The 22,941-nt window shown below is 43.5% G+C and overlaps 1 protein-coding gene across 2 annotated transcripts; it reads right to left on the reverse strand.

Moving 5' to 3' along the window:
* Window positions 1-1,182: 1,182 nt before the first annotated feature.
* On the reverse strand, window positions 1,183-17,085 carry ACOD1 (aconitate decarboxylase 1). Of its 2 annotated transcripts, XM_036249489.1 has the most exons (6): window positions 16,973-17,084; window positions 8,620-8,766; window positions 6,791-6,952; window positions 5,972-6,064; window positions 4,201-4,406; window positions 1,183-3,067 (listed from the first exon to the last, which is right to left on the reverse strand). In XM_036249489.1, exons 1-6 carry the CDS (start codon window positions 16,982-16,984, stop codon window positions 2,122-2,124), a joined length of 1,566 nt encoding a protein of 521 aa, XP_036105382.1. In that variant the 5' UTR covers window positions 16,985-17,084; the 3' UTR covers window positions 1,183-2,121. The 2 variants fall into 2 exon arrangements, with proteins under 2 accessions (XP_036105382.1, XP_036105383.1); XM_036249490.1 differs by lacking the exon at window positions 8,620-8,766 and having other exon boundaries at window positions 16,973-17,085.
* Between the last annotated feature and the right edge of the window lie 5,856 nt (window positions 17,086-22,941).

Consider the following 22,941-nt stretch of genomic DNA (forward strand, 5'->3'; position numbering starts at 1 on the left):
TCAACATGCATACTTACAAATCAAAGTCTAGAGCTAGTAGCTTTGCCCTTTCCTTGAACAATACAAGAAATTTAGAACACATTAACTATAAAACTCCCTGCTAATGTTGCAATTCTTAAACCCATAAGATGTTTGTTTGTTTGTTTGTTTATTTATTTATTTTTACCCTCACTCAAGGATATTTTTCTATTTATTTTCAGGTAGAGAGAGAGGGAGAAACAGAGAGAGAAACATTGATGTGAGAGAGACACATAGACTGGTTGCCTCCCGTACAACCCCAACCAGAACCGGGGACAAACCGCAACCAAGGTATGTGCACTTGGCTGGAATCGAACCTGGGACTCATTGGTCTGCAGGCTGATGCTCTACCACTGAGCCAAACCGGCCAGGGCACATTTTATTGTTTTATATAGTCAATATTTAATTATAGACATATGCACTTTTTTGTTGTCATTCCTTATTATAGCTCAGATTCTTCATTTCTCAAACAAAAATTTTTGTAGTAGTTAAGAACATGGTTTCTAGAGCCTAGTTTTTAGACTGCTTTTTATTTCTGCTTTACAAAATAGAGAAACTGAGCCAGAAGGATACCCAGTAACATGCCCAGGATCAAATCTAGTAAGTTGCAGAGGCAGGATTTGAATGTGCTAAGCCCTTATTATTATTATTTTTTAATTTTCAGATACAGTGGGAAGGAATGAGGGCTAGAGAGAGAGAGAGAAACCGGTGTGAGAGAGACACAACGATTGGTCGCCTACTGCACAACCCCGACCAGGGCTGGGCACCGAATGCCACCGAGGCACGTGCCCTTGACTGGAATGGAATCTGCGACTCTTTGGTCGGAGGGCCAACACTCTAAACGCTGAGCCAAACCAACCAGGGCTAAGCCCTTATATTTAAACCCAACAGCATCCCCTCCACTGTGAAGAGCTTCTGCAATCCATGGTCTAAGACATATTTTGTTGGCAAACAGACAAGAGCCCTTCTCCACTGTCAGCAAAAATATGTACAGGTTCAAATTCTCACACCTTAGGTTCATGAAATTCATAAAAGTCCTCTGAAAAGATGAATTTTATAAGCAAGTCACAGAAGACTTGAAATTCAGCTTTATGAATGCTTATAAAATAACTTTCTCTGTGTTTCTTGCATATGTATTATCTTGCTATAGGTAACTGGAACAGTCTTGCAAATGTACAGGACCAGACTTCTTCCGTCTGTGACAGACACCAGAGAGGTGTTACTGCACAGCCTCCTGAGTCAGAGGGGGCGCGCTGTCCCCAGCCTCCATTCTTATCTTCTCCTAGAAATGAATTTACAAGAGAGACTCCTGGTAATATTTGCATTGTGTTTAGTGAATTTATTTTAAAAATGAAAGTAAATTTATTAAAATATTAAAGCATGCACATTTATTAAAGAGGCAAACAAATCTACACATCTGACCTATGAAGTGCAGACAGGCTCTCACACCCTCTGAAGAATGAGCGCAGTGGGGGTTTCTGCTTTATATACTCTCTTCTTTATTAGATTTTAAAATTTCCTGCTAGATATTCTGGTACAAATTAACCCTGATGGGCTTCCCTTGTCTTTGTTATGGTTTTTCCACAATTTATGGGAAGCACCTGGCAATTAAATCCCCACTGTGGGCTTCCCTGTTTAAATTGTGGGATGTTTAAATTTGTGGAATGATGAAGCCCTCCCCCCTGCTGTGTTAATAGCTTCCAGAGCTTCAGGAGGATTTGTACTAAGTAGGATTCCTCCTCCTCCACTCCCCATTTCCTTCCCCCTCTTCTCCTGCATTCTTTTTGTAAGAAGAGGTCTTAATCCTTTGTTCTCCAGCTAAGGTCCTGCAACACGTGGCCTGCAAAACTTTATGGCTTTGTTTAATTTTCCTGCCCCAGTTTCCCTGTTTCCCTTGTCCCGGGATTTTTCTCGCTTTTCATTGTCTTATAACACACACATCTGCAGTTCTGTCTGGACTCTCTCCACCACGCTGCATTTGTTTCTGGGCAGACCAAGAGCAGACCTTTGCTCTGTAAAGAAAATCATTGTATTTCCCCAAATACGAAGTCATTTAGATATTGGTAAATCTCAGGGGAGATTGCATTATGGATTTGTTAAATACTAGATAGATTGTGAAAGCATCTCTGATGGAGCGGGTCCTTTCAGAAGTGTGGCTAACTCAGAACAGTCCTGTAGGTCTTCCAGGTTATCTACTATCTTTATAAGTCTTTCTACCATATCACAGGGCAGCATCCTGGACGCATTGGCTCTGAACTTTGCCTCTAGGTCCTTCTGGCTCAGTGGCTTCTTCCAGTGACCGTAGAAGGTATCAGAGCGCTCCACGAAGGTGGCTCCATCCTTGAGGGTGACACTTATCTCGCAGTACAGCGTGTTGAAGCTTGGCAGGTTGTCCCGAGGGTGCTCCAGCTCTACCTTACAAAGCAGCTCTCTTATCTGTGGCCTGTTGATCATCTGTTTGTGGAATGATGGAACCGTGACGTCACCATCAAGCAGCATGGCGCAGGCCACGTACTGGAAGGAGTGACGGGCTTCATGCTCCGAGTCTGGGAAAGGCCGGTTCACATACTGGACGTCTGGAGTTCTGAGTGTAATTCTCTCAATGTTGTCAATGGGAAGCACGGTTCTGTCTGTTACAAGGTGCTTTCTCACAGATGCAGCTGCGTCTGCCACCCAGTGGGTGGCCAAATGTGCAGGGAAACACTTGAAAGCCACGTCCTGCTGGTCCAGGAGCCAAATGTAAGAATCCAGGTTTGGAAGGACTTTGGGAGAATAGTTGTCATAGAAGGCCCCAAATCCAGTCTGCATGTCTAAGACCTGCTTGTTTCCTTGGAGATCCATCATTGCCAGAAAAACAGATTCTATCCCATGCTTGGCAGCATTGCCCATGTGAAGAGGCTTGGTCTGAGTGGCAGCATTTGCCATGGGTGCCCCGGCATGAGAAACAGCAATAGCCAAGGCCTCCTGGCACTTCGTCATGCTGAGCCCTAGAATCTTGGATGCAGCAGCAGCACTACCCAAAGTTCCTACCACTGATGGGGGATGGAATCTGAAAAGCAAAAAGGCAAAGAGTTGGAGATTTACAAACCTCAACCACCAGGAGTCTGTATAGTGTAGTGATCAGGAGCTTAGATAATGGAGCTGCACTGCCTGGGTTCAAATCTCAGCTCTTCCACTTCTTAGTGAGTGACTTTGGGGAAAAGTATTCAACTTCTCTGTACCTGTTTTCTCTTACATAAACTGGCAATAATAATAGTATCTACCTCATAGGATTTTGTGAGTTTTGAATGAATTTCCATGCTTACAACAGTGCCTGAAATTCTTTATAATTGATAATTTTACAATTATTGGAGAAAGGTGAAAGTTGTTGAAAGTCCATTTAAGTAACCATAAAAATTAAAGGTCATGTCCAGGCCAGTTTGGCTCAGTGGTTGGAGCGTCAGCCTGTGGACCAGAGTTGTGGATTCAATTCCAGTCAAGGACACGTACCTCGGTTGAGGTTCAGTCCCCGGCCCTGGTCAGGGTCATGCGAGAGGCAACCAATTGATGTGTCTCTCTCACATCAGTGTTTGTCTCTCTCTCTCTATCCTTCCCTCTTACTCTATCTGAAAATAAATGGAAAATATCCTTGGGTGAGGATTAAAAAAAAAACTAAGGGCCTTGGAGAAACTATAAAAGTTCATTCAGTATTCCAGTTTACACCTCTCCTAGCAGGCCGGACCATGTGGCGAGATAAGTACTGTATTGAGCCATATGATACAGCCAACATTTGACCGTTTTTGATCAATGGCTTGAGCAGTCAGGTTTAGGATATTCTATATGTTCTCATTAGTCTGAAGAACCCTAACAAACATCAAAGTAGATTCTGCTTTGACGGGATCAGGAATATTCAGAGTACCCACAGATGCCAGGATGACAGAAGTCACCTGGGGTGAGAGACCCCAATTCATTCCATGGTCCTGGTGGATTTTCTAAACCCAAAAGAGATTTCTCATGAGCACGTCTGAAGTCATACCTTTGTACATATGGTTTGACAGGTGACTGGTGACCTGATTTAGCTCCTAGCACTAATGTTAACATCTTCAGCTGAGCCAACCGTTACATCAGAAAGCTCCACAGAGGTCATGATTGACAGATAAAGAGGAACATGGCTGTCTGTTTATGGGACAAGTATTTCCATACTTTTTCGGTATGTCATTGGCTTCCTTGGAGAAATTCATTAACCGGCCTTGCACCTCAATCCCGACATTGAAAGCAAGCAGTAGGTCAAGGCCAGAAAGCCTTGCGTTTGGAGGCAGGGCTTCCGATAAAGCGGCGAGGACAGGAAGGACAGCTCCAGAAGGGTGGGTGGCAGGGTGCCAGGTGTCATCGAAATCCATTGAGTGAATCTACGTAAACAGACACAAACAACAACCAAAAACCAAAATGTATCTCCCCAAATGCAATGGCGTTTGGCCCAGTAAGCGCTTAGTTTAGTGATGACCTCGTCTGATGTGAGATTTTTAGATCGGATTCTCTGGAAATAACGTGTGATTCTTTATCACATAGCTGGGCACGGGGCATACTGTCCTCTGCCAAGAGCAAGCAGCACCTTGGGGACCAGCTAGTGAGTCCCAAGGATCTTGGGTCTTATTTAGGTGACCAGAGCTCTCTGCCACAGCCCCTAAAAAGATCTATATTTCGCCCTGGCCAGTTTGGCTCAGCGGTTAGAACGTCGGCCTGCGGTCTGGAGAGACCCGGGTTCAGTTCCCGCTAAGGGCACGTACTTCGGTTGCAGTTTGTCCCTGGCCCTGGTTGGTCGTGCGGGAGGCAGCCACTCGATGTGTCCCTTCACGTCGATGTTTCTCCCTCTCTCTCTCCCCCTCCCACTCTATCTGTACAAAAAATGGAAAAATGTCCTCGGGTGAGGATAAAAAAAATAAAAAATAAAAACTAATATATCAAAATAAACACTTTAAAAAAAAAAAAAAAGATCTATATTTCCCTTATAAACAAAGCTGTGGGATTAGGTAGCTGCTTCTCCTTCCCTTCCTCCCCAACCCATCAAACAAGTTGCACTAAAATGTTCATGTCATTTATTCCAGGACATATATTTTTGTATCTTTTATTATGAAATAATTTTAAACTTATGGAGAAGTCCCAAGAACTCTTGAAGCACTATTATGTACTAAGCTATACTAAATCATTATTTTCTCCTTTAAGGTTTTATTCCTCTTTATCCTAGCCATTTGTTTTCTTCGTACATGAACTATTAATAACCAGAAGTTCATTTAAAAATATTTTTTTTATGTCTACTGGATGTGGCCAGTGCATTTTCTACTGCTTATTGGACATTTATTTCTTAGATGCATCATTGGGTTTGACTTTCAATATTCTGAGCTACTGTCCCCCAAAACCATAAATACATCTCAGAAATCCCAACATGTTCATGTCCAAATAATATCGTGTGTTCTGACCTTGATAAACAGAAAAGGCATAAAAATTGTCTCTCAGACAAGAAATGCTGATTTTTGGTTCAGAAAATATAGATACCTTATAGCCATTATTTCTTTCTCAATAAATATTTGTGGAATGAATAAATTAATTGAAGGCCGATTACCGGATAGAAAGTGATACTGGCCACAACAAAAGGAATTGAGAAGGAATTGAGTCTGGATGTTGAGTTTTATGTTCTCTGCTATTTAAAGTTTAGAGTTGGGATACCTTTATGGGTGTTTTATCTAAATCCTATCTTATTTCCTCTACTTCACAATTTATTTGGAAAACATCAATTCACTATTAAAACGTGAAAACTGAAATTACTACATAGGAGAGAGGGCAGGGCACTTCATCTCTATGAATTTCAATGATGTCATCAGTAAAATATGAAAATTGGGTGATTTTAAAACTATTTTCTGGCTCTGAAAAGTATTCTACTTGTCTAACAATTTAAAAGACATGGAGCACTCCTTACAGCCACTCCGTTAACAAAAGCAGCATATGTCGGTGGCAGCCTGAGGGCTGGCCGGCCCCAAACCGTGCTGGTGGACGAGCTGGAGCTGTAGATCTGGAACAGAGGAACATCGATCAGTGACAGAGTGTGAGCATAGCACGCCAAGTCCCCACGTCAAGGGTGTTCTTCATCTTTAGAGGCATTACATGAATAGTCCTCATTGGAACCCATTGTGCTGTTAGAGCAAAGCCGACATCACTGGATTCTTCTCGTCCTTGTAAAACAATACACACTTTCTCCATGGAAGTGGGAAGAGAGGCTGTTGCTCAGTCCCAGACCACGATCCATATGTGCTCCAGGGAGTGGGTCTGAATTCACTCTTATTCTCTGCTCGTGGGTAAGTGCTGGGGACAGTGAACATGTCTACACCACGCACCTCTCCCACAGGCACCCCCACTGTCTGCCCAGAGTGCTGGCCCAGCCTCCTCCAGAGACTCCCAGAGTCTTGGCACGAACACATCATGGGGGGTAGGTGCACTCGCTTCTAAGACTCTCAGATAAAAAGTGCTTTCAGACATAATGGTAATAAACGACCAGATATTACTAGTGTGAAGACTGGTCTTAAGACAATGCCATAGTAAAATATACAGATGAATATTAAAACTTAGATAATAGAGCATATAAAAGCATAAAATGATATAACAATGCTGTACATCAAGTGCTGTCTCTGAATGAAGAGCAGAGCCGCAGAACACACACACCCATGGTACACTCGGGCACACTCATGAGCAGGCCTGTGTGCACACTTGCTTTATCTCTACAGCAGACACAGCTTCTTACTTTGCTATATTCGCTGGCTTTGTGGAACACCTCCGTACTGGTTCCCAGGAACCCAACGCCCAGCGTATCCAGAATCATCCTCTTGCTCCTCTGAATGACGTGATCTGTCAAGTGTCCCACGTGCAAGCCGTGGATCACTTTGGCAAAGCTTTCTGTGACAGACTGGAAAGGGAAGAGAGTTAGAACAGGGCCACACTCGCTGTGCATTTGCATACCTCCTTTGTACATGAGCACCTGAGGTACTTTTATGTAAGGAGTTTCGTCCCCAAGACTCTAGGGCCTAGAGGGAACTCAGTTGATCCAATTAAGTTTAATTTCTAAAAAACGATGTGTACCAAGTGCCTGGGATGTGGAAATACACAATAGGTTTCTGTGCTCGGTCAAGTTGAGGACACAGATTAGGAAGCAGATGATGACCACAGAGTATGGTGGGTGATGGGGGGTGAAGCACAGTCAGCAGGGAGGATGGAGAGACATCTTGCCCATAAAGCAGGCATACCTGGGTGAGGGGGGTGCATTCAGACAGCTGGTAACTGCCATTTTAAGTACGTACCAAGTGTTGTGCGAACCTTTCAAAATACACTATCCATTTAATAGTTACAAATCTCTAGGTAGGTATTTGTTGTGCGTCGCCCTTTGCAGGCGAAGAGAGCGAGACCGAGAAAGGTAAGGTCACTAAGTGACACAGCTTTTACAGGATGGAGTCTGAGCACAAACCCCTACGGGTCTAACTCAAGCTGGTGCATCTAGCTGTCAAGGCCCCGTTTCTTACAGTGTCGTCAGAGACACTTGGGGTTCCTGTTGAAAACGGACGTTCCTAGTTCCCACTCCCGACCCCCGAATTGGAGCCTCCCGGCCACGGAAGCTGTGCAAACACAGCCCAGGGCCCTGTGTTCCCACGAAGACGGCTAGGTGGCTCCCTGGCGCTGTCTCTCCACGTGTGCTCGTGAACATTTGAAACGAGTCCAAATTGAGATCCACCATAAGGGTAAAACACTGGATTCCGAAGGCTATTGATTACATATGGAAATGCAAATGTTTGGAATATACTGGTTAAATGAAACATATTATTAAGATTAATCCCCTCAGTTTCTTCTCACTTTTTACAACATGGCTACTGGGAGATTTAAAAGAGCGCTTGAGGGCCACTGCCTGCTCTTTGTGTTGGTGGACACCCGGAGGCACTGACACCCGGGCTGGTCGTGAACGTCTGTGGGACTCAGCCAGGTGCCGGTGCTGGGGATGACATGAGGGTTCAAGGCAGAGGCAGAGGTAGGCTGGGGCTTGGAAGTGTGAGGGGTGCAGCGAGTTTGGCAAACTCCAGCCGCAGAGCTGCGTGCCCTGGTCCGAGGTGAGAAGGAGCATGTTGCAGGCTGGGACTGACTGGTGGAAGTTAGTTGTGCTGAAGACCAGGACGTCGATGGGGAGCTATCGTGCTGTCTTAGGAAAGGTAGGGATCCGTCACAGCTGTGTTTTGGGGACTCCCCAAGATGGCAGCAGCGTAGCTGGAGACGGAGGACCTTCCCTTCCATCCAGGGGTGGGATTTACAACTAAAACACTTCTCAACCAACTTGCAGCTGATTGGGCACACTGTATCTAAGGAGACTGGTAAGAGGCGGAGAGTTTCGGAAAGGGGGAGACCCCTGTAGCCAGTGCAGTGGGCCCCAGTCCATGATATGGGCTGTGAAGCTCCTCCCTTTGGGAGTGTGGGGTCTCCGCTCCTCGCTGGGAGCCCTCACCCAGAGCAGCAGACACGGGCAGAAGGGCACGCACAGCGCCCGGCAGAGGGAACCAGGGTGGTTCTGTCGGCCTGGCAGGTGGGCCGCACCTTTCCAGGGAAGGAGCGCTCCTCCCGTGAGCGCCCGAGATTCCGTGTGGAAACTGATGGCTGGAAGAGCTGCGCCCTGGCGCTTGGGCTCAGTGGAGTGGCCCGCAGACTGCACCCAGAAGTCACTTTGAGGGACCCTCTTCTTTCCTGAAAGGCATTGGGCAGAACCCCAGTAAGTGCCTAAACTGTGTGGTGCAGGGAAAGGGGAAAAGGACCCACCTGGAGTGCAGGGTCTGGACCCCTCCGCCCACCAGTGGAGCCCGCTGGGCTGCCCCCTTCCGCTCGGTTGTTGGCACAGGGCAGCAGTGCAGGTTAGGGAGTTTGGGCCCATACTGAAGTGAGTTCTCCGCATGAGTAGAGCTGGGAATTTCGCCTCCACTTACCCGAGACAAGCCTCGGGGAGGGATCATAGTTCTGGGCGGGGATAATTTTCCAACCCCTCCCACTCGGACAGGTGGTTCCCGAGGGCATAGGTTCTGCCAAATGCTGGGGGACTTCTACCTGGGAGATAGCTGGGAGGGTGCTGGGCTCTGTGACTGCAAGGTGGGGGGGCTAATCTGAGCCCCCTGTGCGTTTCCCTAGGCAGCCCTGGGAAGGAGAGGTAGGGCCGGTCTCCCTCTCCTGCCGGCTGCAAACACCACCCCCACCAAAGGATTGATGGTTCAGCTCTGTGAAATCCTGGATACCCCCACTCCCTCCACTGGGTGCACTTCTGTGGGGAGAGCGGCTCAGAGCAGGACATTCCAAGTGTGAGATCCTCAGAGGGTATTTTCTTGGAATGGGAAGAAGTGCTCTGCCCCTTCCTGAGGGCTGGGACCACAACATGCCCAACCAGAGATGCTTTCGATCAATCCCCCTAGGCCCAGGCAGCTGTACCGGCCCCTGCAAAGGAGGCTGCAGGCCGTACCCACCTGATCCTGCAGCAAGTCCTCCTAGAGGGAACCAGAGTTGGAGTCTCTGGTAGAGACTGAGAGATTTGGCTTTGAAGTAGAGACTAATGTCCCCTCACTGAGTGACTACATAATGTCCAAGCAGAGGGCCCACTAGCCCGAGCTAGGCTAGCCTGGGTTCATCCTGTAGCCTCTTTTCTGAAGGCTGTGAAGGAAGATGAGGCAACCTCAGGTGGAAGGTGGAGTAGCTGAGAGGGACACGGACCTTAGGGAGCCTGCTTCTGTCCACAGATCTACCCCAAGTTCTAAGCTAAAATAAGATGACCCATTTACACAGATTGGTCCTTTTCCAAACACGCAGGTCTAACAGATGCAGACACAAATAGTGAACAGAGTGGTAATTACACATAGGCAGCCCAAGGACAGTTAAACACAACATCTGACAGAAACCTGCATCTGAAACCCACCTAAAAGGACCCAGAACCAACACAACCAGTGGTGGGCCTCAGACCACACCGGAGCTTGACCCAACTAGACACACAAATTGCACACCCAGAGGTGAATTTCAGCAGGCTCCATACCCTGCTGGAAACAACCTTGCCACTGGGGGCAGCCCTTGCACAGCAACTCATACATGGTGATAAATGTTAACCTCTATGGACACCCAGCCAGAAGGGTTAACAGTTGTGACCTTGAGACTACACCTGCACAGTAGTTTGCACACCTGGGGTGGGGTTAAGCCTCATAGTCAGCCAGCCTGAGGGTCGATCCCAACTGTGAAAGGGCCATCAGCAATCAAGACCCAATTATAACTGGAGGGTCCAAACAACCCACACAAGAAGCATTCCTAGAGCACCTAGCTCAGGTAATCGAGGATAATGCACTGCTGGGAGCCACAGGACACCTACTACTGAAGGCCACCCCACCAGGACTGGGAGTTATAGCACTGCTGTCTAAAACATAGAAACAAACACAAAGAGACAGCCAATATGTGGAGACAAAGAAGCAGGCCTCAAATAAAAGAACAGAAGGAAACTCCAAAAGAAGAGCTAAATGAAACAGAGGCAAGCAATTTGTCAGATAGAGAGTTCAAAGTAATGGTTATAAGGATGCTTAAGGAACTTAGGGAGAACAACAACAGCATGACGAAGAACTTAGAAACCATGAAAAATAACCAGGTGAAATGAAGAATGCCATATCTGAAATACAAAATTCACTGGAAGAAGTAGTAAATAGGAGAGGCAGAGGATCAAATTTGAAGCCAAAATAGAGAGAGAAAAAAAAATCACTCAATCAGAACAGAAAAAAGACTAAATAATTAAAAAGCAGGAGGATAGTTTAAGAAAACTTTGGGACAAAATGAAACATAATATTTGCATTATAGAGGTACCAGAAGGAGAAAAAAGTGAGCAATATTTGAAGAAATAATGACAGATAATTTCCCCAGCCTGGTAAAGGAGAAGGTGACACAAGTTCAGGAAGTACAGAGAGTCACAAACAAAATAAGTACAAAGAGATCCACACCAAGACAGATCATAATTAAAATGGCCAAGATTGAACACAAAGAGAGACTCCCAGAGACAATAAGAGAGAAACAGTCAATTACCCATAAGCAAGTTCCCATAAGGCTGGCAGCTGATTTCTTTACAGAAACACTCCAGGCCAGAAGGGACTGGCATAAAGTATGCGAAGCAATGAAAAGCAAGAACCTGCAACCAAGACTGCTCTATCCAGCAAGGCTATCATTTAAAATAGAAGGCGAAGTAAAGAACTTCCCAGACAAAAGAAGACTAAAGGAGTTTATTGCCACCAAACCAGAAATGCAAGAAATGATAAAGGGACTGCTTTAAGAAGAAAAAGAAACAGAGAAACATAGGCATAAAAAAATGGCAATAAGTAAATGTAGATGGATTAAATGCTTCAATCAAAAGACACAGAGTAGCTGAATGGATAAGGAAACATGACCCATATATATATTGTCTATAAGAGACTTGCCTTAGAATAAAAAATACAAACAGGCTGAAGGTGAAGGGATGGAATAAATATTCTATGCAAATGGAAATAAACAAACAAAAAAAGCTGGGGTAACAATATTTATATCTGACAAAACAGACTTCAAAACAAAGGCCATAGCAAGAGACAAAAAAGGTCACTACATAATAATAAAGGGATCAATCCAACACGGGGTATAACCCTTATAAATGTATATGCATCCATATGGGAGCACCTAAGTACATTAAAAAAAAACTTTTAGTGGCTGTTAAGGGAGATATCGACAGCAATACAGTCATAGTAGAGAATTTTAATACAGCACTATCATCAACAGATAGATCTTCCAGACAAAAAAAAATCAACAAGGAAACAGTGACCTTAAATGACACAGCCAATCAGATGCATTTAATTGATGTTTACAAAACATTTTATCCTAAAGTAGCAGAATACACATTCTTATCAAGTGCACATGAAACATTCTCAAAGATAAACCACATGTTAGGACACAAAATAAGTCTCTAAAAGTTCAGAAATACTGAAATCATATCAAGCATTCTCTCTGACCACAACATCATGAAACAGAAATCAACCACTATAAAGAAGCTCAAAATACCCAAACACATGAAGGTTAAATGGCATGTTATTAAACAATAAGTGTGTTACCAATGAAATCAAGGAATAAATCCCAAATTACCCGGAAAAAATGAAAATGAACACAAAATTAATGGTACACAGAAAAAGCAGTCCTGAGAGTGAAATTAGTAGCATTATAGGCCTACCTTAAGAAGCAAAAAAGTCTCTAGTAAACAATAACCCCATACCTAAATGAATTGGAAAGAAAACAGTAGGAAGAGCCCAGAGTAAGTGGAAGGTACAACATAATAAAGATCAGAGCAGAAATAAATTACATAGAAACTAAAAACAAAAACAAAACAAACGAACAAACAAAAAAGCAAAAGATCAGTGAAACCAAAAGCTGGTTCTTTGAAAAGATAAACAAGATTGACGAACCTTTAACAAGACTCGTCAAGAAACAAAGAGAGCAGACCCAAGTAAATATAATCAGAAATGAAAGAGGAAAGGTATCAACTCACATGACTGAAATACAAAGAATTGTAAGACAATATTACAAATAACTATATGTCAGCAAAACAGACAACCTGGGAGAATGGATAAATTCCTAAAAACATAACAGTCTTCCAAAACTTAATCACAAAGAAGCAGAACACCTGAATATACTAATAACAACTAATGAAATCGAAGCAGTAATCAAGTCTTCAGCAAACAAAAGTCCTGGACCACGTGGCTTCACAGGCAAATTTTTCCAAACATTCAAAGAAGAACTAACACCTATACTCCTCAAACTATTCTAAAAAACTCAAGAGGAAAGATTTCCAAGCTCTTTTTATGAGGCCAACATTATCCTAATACCAAACCAGATAAAGACACAAAAAAGAAAAAACATTATAGGTCAATATCCCTGATGAATATAGATGCTAAAATCCTCAACAAAATATTGGCAAATCAGATCCAGCAATACATTATAAAAAATTATATACCATGGTCAAGTAGGATTTATTCCAGGGATGCAGGATTGGTATAATATACATAAATCAATAAATGAGATACATCACATAAACAAAATGAAAGATAAAATCACATGGTTATATCAATAAATGCACAAAAAGTAGTTGACAAAATCCAGCACTCATTTATGATAAAACTTTCAGCAAAGTGGGAATAGAGGGAACATACTTCAACATAATAAAGGCCCTATATGAAAAACCTACAGTTAACATCATATTCAATGGACAAAAACTACAAGCATTTCCCTTAAGATAAGGAACAAGGCAGGAACGTCTGCTTTCACCACTCTTATTTAACATAGTGCTGGATGTTCTAGCCATAGTTTTCAAACAAGAAGAAGAGATAAAAAGGCATCCAAATTGCAAAGGAGGAAGTAAACCTATCATTATTTGCAGATGACATGATATTACATATAAAAAACCCTAAAGACCCCATCAAAAAAAACCTACTAGATTTAATAAATGAAATCAGCAAAGTTTCAGGATACAAAATCAATACCCAGGAATCCAGGCATTTTTTGTTTGTTTTAAATCCTCACCCAAGGATATTTTTCCATTTACTTTCAGATACAGTGGGAGGGAGCAAGAGAGGGAGAGAGAGAGATAAACATCGATGTGAGAGACACATCGATTGGTTGCCTCCCACACAACCCCGACCAGGGCCAGGGACTGAACCACAACTGAGACCAAGTTATGTGCCCTTGACCGGAATTGAACCCGAGACTCTTTGGTCCACAGGCTGACACTCTAACTGCTGAGCCAAACCCTCCAGGGCTCCATGGCATTTTTATACAGCAATAATGAACTCTCAGAGAGAGAAACTAAGATAACCCCATTTACTATGGCAACAACAAAAAAAGGTACCTAGGAATACATTTAACCAAGGAGATAAAAGACCTGTCCTTGGAGAACTATATGACATTGAATAAAGTAATTAAGGAAGATACAAACAAGTGGAAGTATGTACCATGTTCATGGATTCGAAGAATTAACATCATTAAAATGTCCATACTACCCAAAGCAATCTATAGAATTCCTATTAAATTCCAATGTCATATTTCATAGAACTAGAAAAAATATTATAAAAATTTATATGGAACCAAAAAAAGACCCCAGATAGTTGCAGCAATCTTGAGAAGGAAAAACAAAGTTGGAGGTATCACAATACTGGATTTCAAACTATACTACAAGGTCATTGTAATCAAAACAACCTGATACTGGCATAAGAACAGGCATATAGACCAACAGAACAGAACACAGAGCCCAGAAATTAACCAGAAGATGCAGGAAATAGCTAAAGAACATATACCCCATGGACATGGACAAAAATTTGATAAAGGCCAAGGCAGAGGGAGGGTTGCGGTGGGAAATGTGGGCCCTGCAATAATGTCAATGCTAAAAATTTTAATTAAAAAAAAAAGTTCAAAACAACAACATAAAGAAAAGCTCTCTGTAGGCAGAGATGGAATTTGAGATGGGTAGATGAGGGAAACAGCAGTGTCCTTTGCCAAGGGAGGGTACACAGGATGAGGAGCAGGCTTCCGGCAGTGGTGACGGGCTCAATGTGAACCTGTTGAATGTGAGGTGCGTGTGGTCATCCTGGTGGAGGAAACCATTCTGCTTCTAACCCACAAATCAGATCATACAGGCCTGTGGGATTACCTGCACTTCCTAAGCAGTGAAGTACTGTGCAGTTTCTTTAACTATCAGTTTCTTCAATGCAGAGACACTTATTTTATTTTCTACGTATCTTACAATAGAACACCTATTATGTACAGTTTTAAAAAAATCCACTCTTAAGTTGTGTTTTACTCTATGTCTAGCACTTAGTACTGCTTAATAAATGTCAGGTCTCTTCCTTCCCTGCTCTGATTATTGCACCACTGTACAACTCACTTTGTCTCTTTGAGAATCAGATACCTCGTTTTGGATTAGAGGATCTAATCCGTTGTTGGATTAGAGGATCTGGGGTGTCTGGGATGCTCCGACACTAAATTCAGTGCCCAGGCAGAGATAAAAAGATGCAACCAGTGCCCAGCTGAAAGGCCTTTCCACCTGGCCACTGCCTAGTCCCACATTTTCAGTCTCCAAATTATCAAGGCAGGAAAACCCTGCCATCTTCAAAAGAATGGGCTACTTATTATATCTCTGAAACTTTGTTATAAAGGTGAATGAGCCTGGCCAGTGGCTTAGTTGGTTCAGTGTTGTCCCATGCACTAGGAGGTTGCTGGTTCGATTCCAAGTTGGGGCACATGCCTGGGTTGCAGGCTCAATCCCTAGTAGGAGCCATGTAGGAGGCAGCCGACTGATGTTTCTCTCTCACAGATGTTTCTGTTTCTTTCCCCCTCTCCCTTTCTTTCTCTCTAAAAATCAATAAAAACATATATTTTTTAAAAAGGTGAATGAGTTGGGTGTGGGAGAAAGCAGGATGAAGATCTCTGGCAGACAGAGAGGCTGCTGGCTCAGAAGTTTCGGATTACAATGGAGAATAACCATAACTTTGATTTCATGCTGCTAAAAATTTGAGTAAACCTATTTAAGAGCAGAGGAAGGGCAGGATGAAAGAGAGCTGGTTTGATGACTGCCAAGTAAAACAGTTTCCAGTACTAGTTGGATCCTTTGCTCTAAGCAAAGCTGCTTCTTTTCCACCTCTCGACCCGCCCCACATTCCCCCAGGAGAGGACAGTTAGTGGTTGGCTGTTCATCTCTTCAGGGTTAGGTCTGGCCTGGGATCCGTGTGGGGGACGTATAGTCCTGGGGAGCATGTGTTGGTGGGGTGTCAACACAGAACCCAGAAGGTGATATTGGTATCCATCTTCATGGTCCCCTGTCACCAACACCTTATGAAAGTAGGGCTTACATAAAAAATATGGGGTAAGTATGGGGACCCCCCGACAACCACCCACATCTGGCAAAGGACAGATGCCCTCTTTCCGGGCCATAGGAAGCATGAGGATATGAACATGCAGCTGCTCAGTGGTCTATAGACCTTGCCCACCTATTTCTAAAATAACATTTTGGCCTTCTTGACTTTCTCCTGGTGTTTACATCTCTTTTTATTTTTATTTTTTTTATTTTTTGGTACGAGCCCATAGCGGGAACCGAACCCTGAACTCTCTGGTCTTCAGGCCAATGCTCCAACCTCTGAGCCAAACCGGCCAGGGCTACATCTCTTTTTTGTAAAATACTGTGATAGAGTATAAATTAAAGCAAAACATACAGTCATTTAATAAATGTTTCACAAGTTCTTGCTATGTGTCTGGCACTGTGCCAAGGTCTCTAGAATAATAAACCAAAGTATTTTGGTTCTTGCTACAGAAAACTTACCTTCTCTGAGGGACTAAGGACAATAAACATATCATTAGAAATACAATCTGGAGATGCCAAAATTAACACATACAAAACTAGGAGGTTAAAATTCAATGAAACTAGAGTTATTCATTTTCTTCCTAGTTTTATACAACAGATTCATGTCTATTATTGGTAAAACATTGATTTAAAAAAACAAGACGGTATGAGAAACAATAAAATGCCATTTTTGAAATAGAAGCAGGTAGTTCTTAAAAGGAGAGGCTATACCTAGCCAGTGTGGCTCAGTGATTGAGCATTTACCCATGCACCAAGAGGTCATCGGTTCTATTCCTGGTCTGGGCACATGCCTGGGTTGTGGGCTCCATCCCCAGTGGGGGTGTGCAGGAGGCAGCCAATCGATGTGTCTCTCCCATTGAGGTTTCTATCTCTCTCTCTCTAAAAATCAATAAAAACATATATATACATATATATACACACACACATATATAAGGGACAGGGCAACTGAAGAAATTGAGAAAATAAGAGGTAAGCTAGAAAACCAATTTAAATAAGCCACATAAAATATAACACTACCTTGAGCTTCATGGTCTGGAGAAGAGGTTATCTCAGCGGTGAATCCAAGGAGTGATTTGTTTTCTGTGTGACTGCCTTTTATACCCTCCATTCCTCTCCAACGCAATCGCTTTCTCTTTGTTCTGACCCTAAAATTTCTTCCATTTCAACACTTCCCAATCAAACTTTTTTTTTAAGTCACCAGTGGTTTCCAGGGAGATAATGCATGACCTAAGATATGCCTGACCACAAAGACGAATAGTAACCCTGACGCAAGCCAGTCTTTGTGTAACCAAGACAAAGATTAACTGCATACCGGCAGTATACGGGCGGCACGGAGCTGCTGCTCTTCCCACCCTTCCTCCCTTTATCAGTCGTCTGCTTGGGTCAGAACTTCAGAAATGGATTTTGGACATGAATCCACCATATTCCCAGGCTGCCAGCGTCCTTTCCACCCAACACCTGCCTCTCAAATGTTGGCTTTCAAGCAGTGAATAGCTGGGTTTGTAGGCAACACTGTGTCAAAAGTAGAAAAATATTCACTCCTTTATCTGGGTATTACGCTTCTAAAAACGTATCTTAAGGAAATAAGCATGGATGTATGGAAATTTGGGTAAAAAAATAACAAAAAACAAAAAATAAAATGTATAGCCTTGCTTATACAGTTAAAAACTGGAAACAGTCAGTTTCGGGTCAAGATGAGGAAACTCACCTCCTCACATGACCACATGAAAATTAAAACTAAACTGAAGAACAATCAACCTGGATAACCATCTGAAGACGAGCTGACAGAGTCCTGTTACTAAGGACATAAGGAAGAAGCCATGTCGAGACTGCTAGGAAGGGCGGAGACACAAAGTGGGCTGGTCCGCACCCACGTGTAATGCTGGAAAATCTGGAGGAATATCTCAGCTGCAGAGGTCCCGCCTGAGGCGCAAGGCGTCTCAGCTCCATGCTGGGCTCCCCGGCCTGGAACACCAGTGCAGGAAGAGGAGCCCACATAACATCTGGCTGTGAAACATCCAGGTAGGTTGTAGGCTGTTGGGAACCCAGGCATCCTCTTAAAGGGCCACCACAAAGAGGCTCACCTGCAGGGATTCACCTTGGGATCTAGCAGAGGGACAGTGGCTTGGGTCAGAGGGCACCAAAGACATGCAAGGAGAAACTAAGTTGTGTGGCTTTGGGGTGCAGGCTGGAGGGATGGCCACCATTGTTCCCCTGTTGAGCCGTCGCCCAACACGACCAAACTTGAATCTGCATCAGCCTGGTGAACCCTGTTAGCTCCCTTCTGACGACTCCCTGAGACCAAGCCCAGCACAAAAGTCCACAGGCACCAGTTGGGTGGCAGCTAGGCTCTGTGTACCCTGAGACTTTCAGTGGCAGAGCCTATGGGCAGCCAACAGGCAGTGTCAGGTCTCAGGGTGCCTTGGCCCTTTTGATGACTTGCCCCAGTCCCAGTTTGGGTGGCAGCCAGCCTTGGTTTGCAGCATAGCCCCTTCCATGTACATCCTGGCCCAGCCCAGGCAGCGACCATATGTGGATGGCTTTGTAGCTCCTTACAGGTAGCCCCAGGTCGGTCACAGGCAATGTCTGACATGACCTGTACTGGAGTCCCTCTCAAGAGGCCCCAGCAGAGCGATGTCTCAGCAGTCACAGGAACCCACTGGGGAGAATCCTACTCTGTGGGGTCAGTCCCCACACAGCAACTCACATGCTGCTGTTGTGGCTGATTCACACAGCCAGACAGCCTGAGGTGCACCCACTGATGTGCCAACAACACTCAGCGCTCGACAGGAGGTCATACGCAACCCACACAAGGGGCGCTCTGCGCGCTCCTGGTTCAGGTAATCACAGAGACAAAAACCATATGATTTCACTTATATGTGGAATCTAAAGAATAAAACAAACAAAACAGAAACGGACTCATAGATACAGAGAACAAAACTGAAGGTTGTCAGATGGCAGAGAGTTGTGGGGCTTGGTGAAAAAGGTGATGGTATGAAGAAGTACAAATTGTTAGTTACAAAATAGTCGTGGAGATGTAAAGTACAACATAGGGAATATAGTCAACAATATTTTATAACTATGTATAATGCCGGGTGGGTATTCAAATTATTGGGAAGATGACTCAATTATATAATTATCTAACCATTATACTGTACACCTGAAACTAATATAAAATAACATTGACTGTAATTGGAAAGTAAAATATAAAAGAGGTAAAAAAAAAAAAAAAGAAACAGTTAAATCCATGCAAATAGTGGATTGGTTAAGTTAAACGTGACTTGTACAGTATTCAAGGTACAGTCTCAGCTTTCCCTTCCGCTTCATCTCTGCTTGTCACCATTGTCTCAGGGACAAATGTGCCGGCCAGGATTTCCTGGTAGCCTGAGATGAAGAACCTAGAAGGACATTGAGAGTCAATCACACTTCTTCCCAGCTTGTTCTCTTGTTTGTTTCTGAACTGCATTGTCCATATATGCAGATCTCTGGTTCCTGGTCCTCTGCTTGGCTTCTGGGATATACCCGTCTCCCTTACTCCCTGCTGTTGCCCAAGTCTGCTTCAATGTAGCTTGTCTAAGCCTCTTCCCTGTAATCAGTCACTGTGGCTTGGCTTGTCTGGTCTGGACCTAGCTCTGCTCCTGTGGGGAACTGTCATTTCTCTTGGGCTATCTGGTCCTGAACATTTGGTGGGTAAAAAAGCAGGTTATTTAATATTTGAGCCTGTTGCTCCAGATGTAGTGGCAGAACATCTTTAGGGAAGACTGCATTTCAAGTTTAGAGGAAATATCCATGAGACTTGCTGTTCTCCCCCAGTCCTACCAGAGAAGGGAGGGTTTGGGACAAAGGAACCAAACTGCTCTGCATTTAAATGTGAAAGGTTATCTTTCTTCTGGGCAGGGCATGTCTCTGGAAGGAGGTTAGTATTTTTCTTCTCTTGGTTGGAGCCTGTGGAGAAAGAGTGTTGAGGCCCTGGAGATAGGGCCAAGGAAGGGGCACTGCTTGGGGTGGGCAGTAATGCCCTGATTACAAGCCAGAACCACATGGGTAGGTGAGGGAGGTGGTAAGCAGGGTATCCCATGTGGAAGGACACAGGCAGACACATTTAAGGATCAGTGAGATCAAATGTCTAATTTGAACTGTTTCTTCACAACATAATCATTCCTTATGTGATCCTTGGAAAACTTTGTTGCAAGCTATGCTAGCGTCAGCCATGCTTTGGAGAACGAAGCCTTGAGCAGTTGTCTGTGTATGAAGGGCCGGAGCAAGAAGCGCCAAGTGCCGATCAGAGGGATGGGAAATGTAGGTACTCTTTGGTTATCCTACATAGTTTTTTTATTTTGTACATGCCCCTAGCGGGAACCGAACCCGGGACTCTCTGGTCCGCAGGCCGATGCTCTAACCACTGAGCCAAACCGGCCAGGGAGGTTAACCTACATAGTTAAGGAAGAATCAAAGGAAAGGGGAATGATTGTGCCTGATGGTCTATGGAAGAGGGACTTGGAAAGAAGAGGATTTGGGGACCTTTGGATTCTACTCTTAAGCCAATTGTTGCTTAAAGTGGACTTTCCAACTACGGTACAGGTTGGGAAGACTCAGAACTAGGTTCAGTATGGGTACACATGGGGGCTGTGTGCATCAGGGTACAATTTCAGGTGATCTTTATTTTGTATCAGTGGACTCCAAATCTACCCGTGGAAGGGTGGATTTCCGTATTCAAAGAGTAAGTGGGTATTTGGGGATGGGGTGCAAGAAGGGTATTTTCAGGCCATTTGTATAGACTCCAGAAAGTAAGAACACTCACATGACAGATTTTGTGATTTATTGCTGCATGGTCTACATAAATTGGTGTTGAAAGTAATCTCACCCAGTTGAAAGAGAATAAACATATGGTTTGACAAACACTTAAAATAGAATAATCATAAGCATTTTCCCAGATGGGAGTTCTGGAGTTTTCAGTTTAAATGTCTACACTTAAGACATTTAGAGATTCCTAAGACCACTTTTACATAAACATGAAGAATGGGCTATGATGACCTCAACCATGTCACCGTGAACAAGCTTGATAAAGGAATGAGGAACTTTGTCAAGTCTGGTGAGCTTTCGTGGAAATTCGCTCATTCAGCTTCTCTGGGCCTCAGGTTTTGCCGCTATTGACTTCAGAAGAAAAGACAGTTTAACTATTTGTAGGTTTAATTACTTTGTACTTTTTATGGAATTGTGATCAACTTAAAGACCAGGACTTAGTCACAGTGTTGCCCAGAATAGCTGGTTTGGGGTATTTGAATTACACTTTCTCTTTTCCTGTGCCACTATAGAACAAAAATCGAATGAAACAGTCTCTGGACTGTAATGATTAAGTTTCATTTTTTTCTGAAAGCTTATGTTTTATCAGAGATCACAGTGGTAGCATCCAGGGTTTGTTTCCCTGATAAGTTCTTTGTTCATTCATTTGAGATATGGAAACATACGTACCATGGGAATGTTTTTGTAAAAGAGGAAACTCTGGGGCAAAGCATATTTAATTTCCTTAAAACAACAGCAGCAACCACAATAACAGGTATCAGAATCTTTCCCACTATTTAGACCATTATCTATCTGCTATTGTTCTGGCTCCATTTTCTCCAACCCCTAGGCAACAAGAGAAAACCAAATTTTACCAGGGATATTGAAAACTTAAGTAAGACAAGGAAAACGAGTATTTTAAAATAATATTTAAGAGAATGCCTCACGGAGTCAATGGTTTTTGTGTGTGTTTGTGTTCTCCATATGTTCTGTGTGTGTGTGTGTGTGTGTGTGTGTGTGTGTATGAACCTTTCTTTACCAAGTTATTAAACTCTGGAATTTTTTAAGTTCACAGGAAGGGCTTAGGTTTCAGGGACTATAAAATGAAGAAGTTGAACTATTGAATTAATGCTTGGCTGTAAAAGTCATTGCTTAAATACAATTGATTCAACACATGTTATTGTGAAGAAATACTTCCAGGCTGGTTATAATTTATTCTCTAAATCACTCTGTGTAAAAGAAAAGTATTGTTTGTAGCTTTTCTCATAAGAATAAAATAGCCCGTTTGTGTTTCTTGGTTAACTAGCAAATACTGAGTGATTTTCCCACCGGCTATATTGCTCTGCACAGATGTTTGCTAAAAGCAAAATAAAATGGATGGATGTCTTATCTGAATGCATCTGGCAAACACTTAAAGAACTTCCATGCAGAAATTGTGTATGCATATTTAACAGACAGATGGATTCTAGGTAGGTCTTGCTCTTTTGAAGCTATATTTAAATACAGAAATGTCATGGATCTCAAAAGGAATGTGGTTAAATATTTCAGCAGGAAAGGTCTAGTGACTTCATTCTGATTTTGTTACAGAACAGAAAGAGTTCATCTACCTGGCACTAGCAGAGCCAGACACTAGACACACAGAACTGCAGGGGAGAAATATCGGCTGTTTTATTATGAATGGTGCCATCCAGGAGAATGAGAAGCGAATGCTCAGAAGCCTGAACTACCCAAAGGCATGTAGGTTACAGATGAGATAGGGCAAAATCGCAAGGCGCCATGGCGTTTGGGACTGTGCTGCCGGCAGGCTGGTCGGAGGTGAGGTGAGGGTAATGGATCCCTTCTTCAGGTCTTCAGGAGAGCTCTGAGGTCTATACCTGCAGCCCTCTGGCTTCATGGGAAAGTAGACAGGGGGTTGTTCCACCTTCGGACTCAGGAACTGAATCACAGCTTGGGCCAAGATGGTTAGCCTGTCAGAGGTCTGGACCATGTGACCATTAGTCAGGTCTGGGCTATCGTCTTCTGCTGCCTTGGGGGTTGCTGATTATCTGGGGAAAAGGCTAGATCTCTCTATAGAGAGGAGATTATTTTTAGGACTAGAATTTAAAGCTGAATGTAATCAAAGTCCTAAGGTCCCTCAGTTTCAGTATTTTCATTTCACACCAGAGGGTCTTTTTTTAGATGATCAAGTCTTTCTTCAACTCAGA

This window comes from Molossus molossus, unplaced genomic scaffold, assembly GCF_014108415.1.
Source record: "Molossus molossus isolate mMolMol1 unplaced genomic scaffold, mMolMol1.p scaffold_m16_p_9, whole genome shotgun sequence".
Taxonomy (NCBI): Eukaryota; Metazoa; Chordata; class Mammalia; order Chiroptera; family Molossidae; genus Molossus; species Molossus molossus.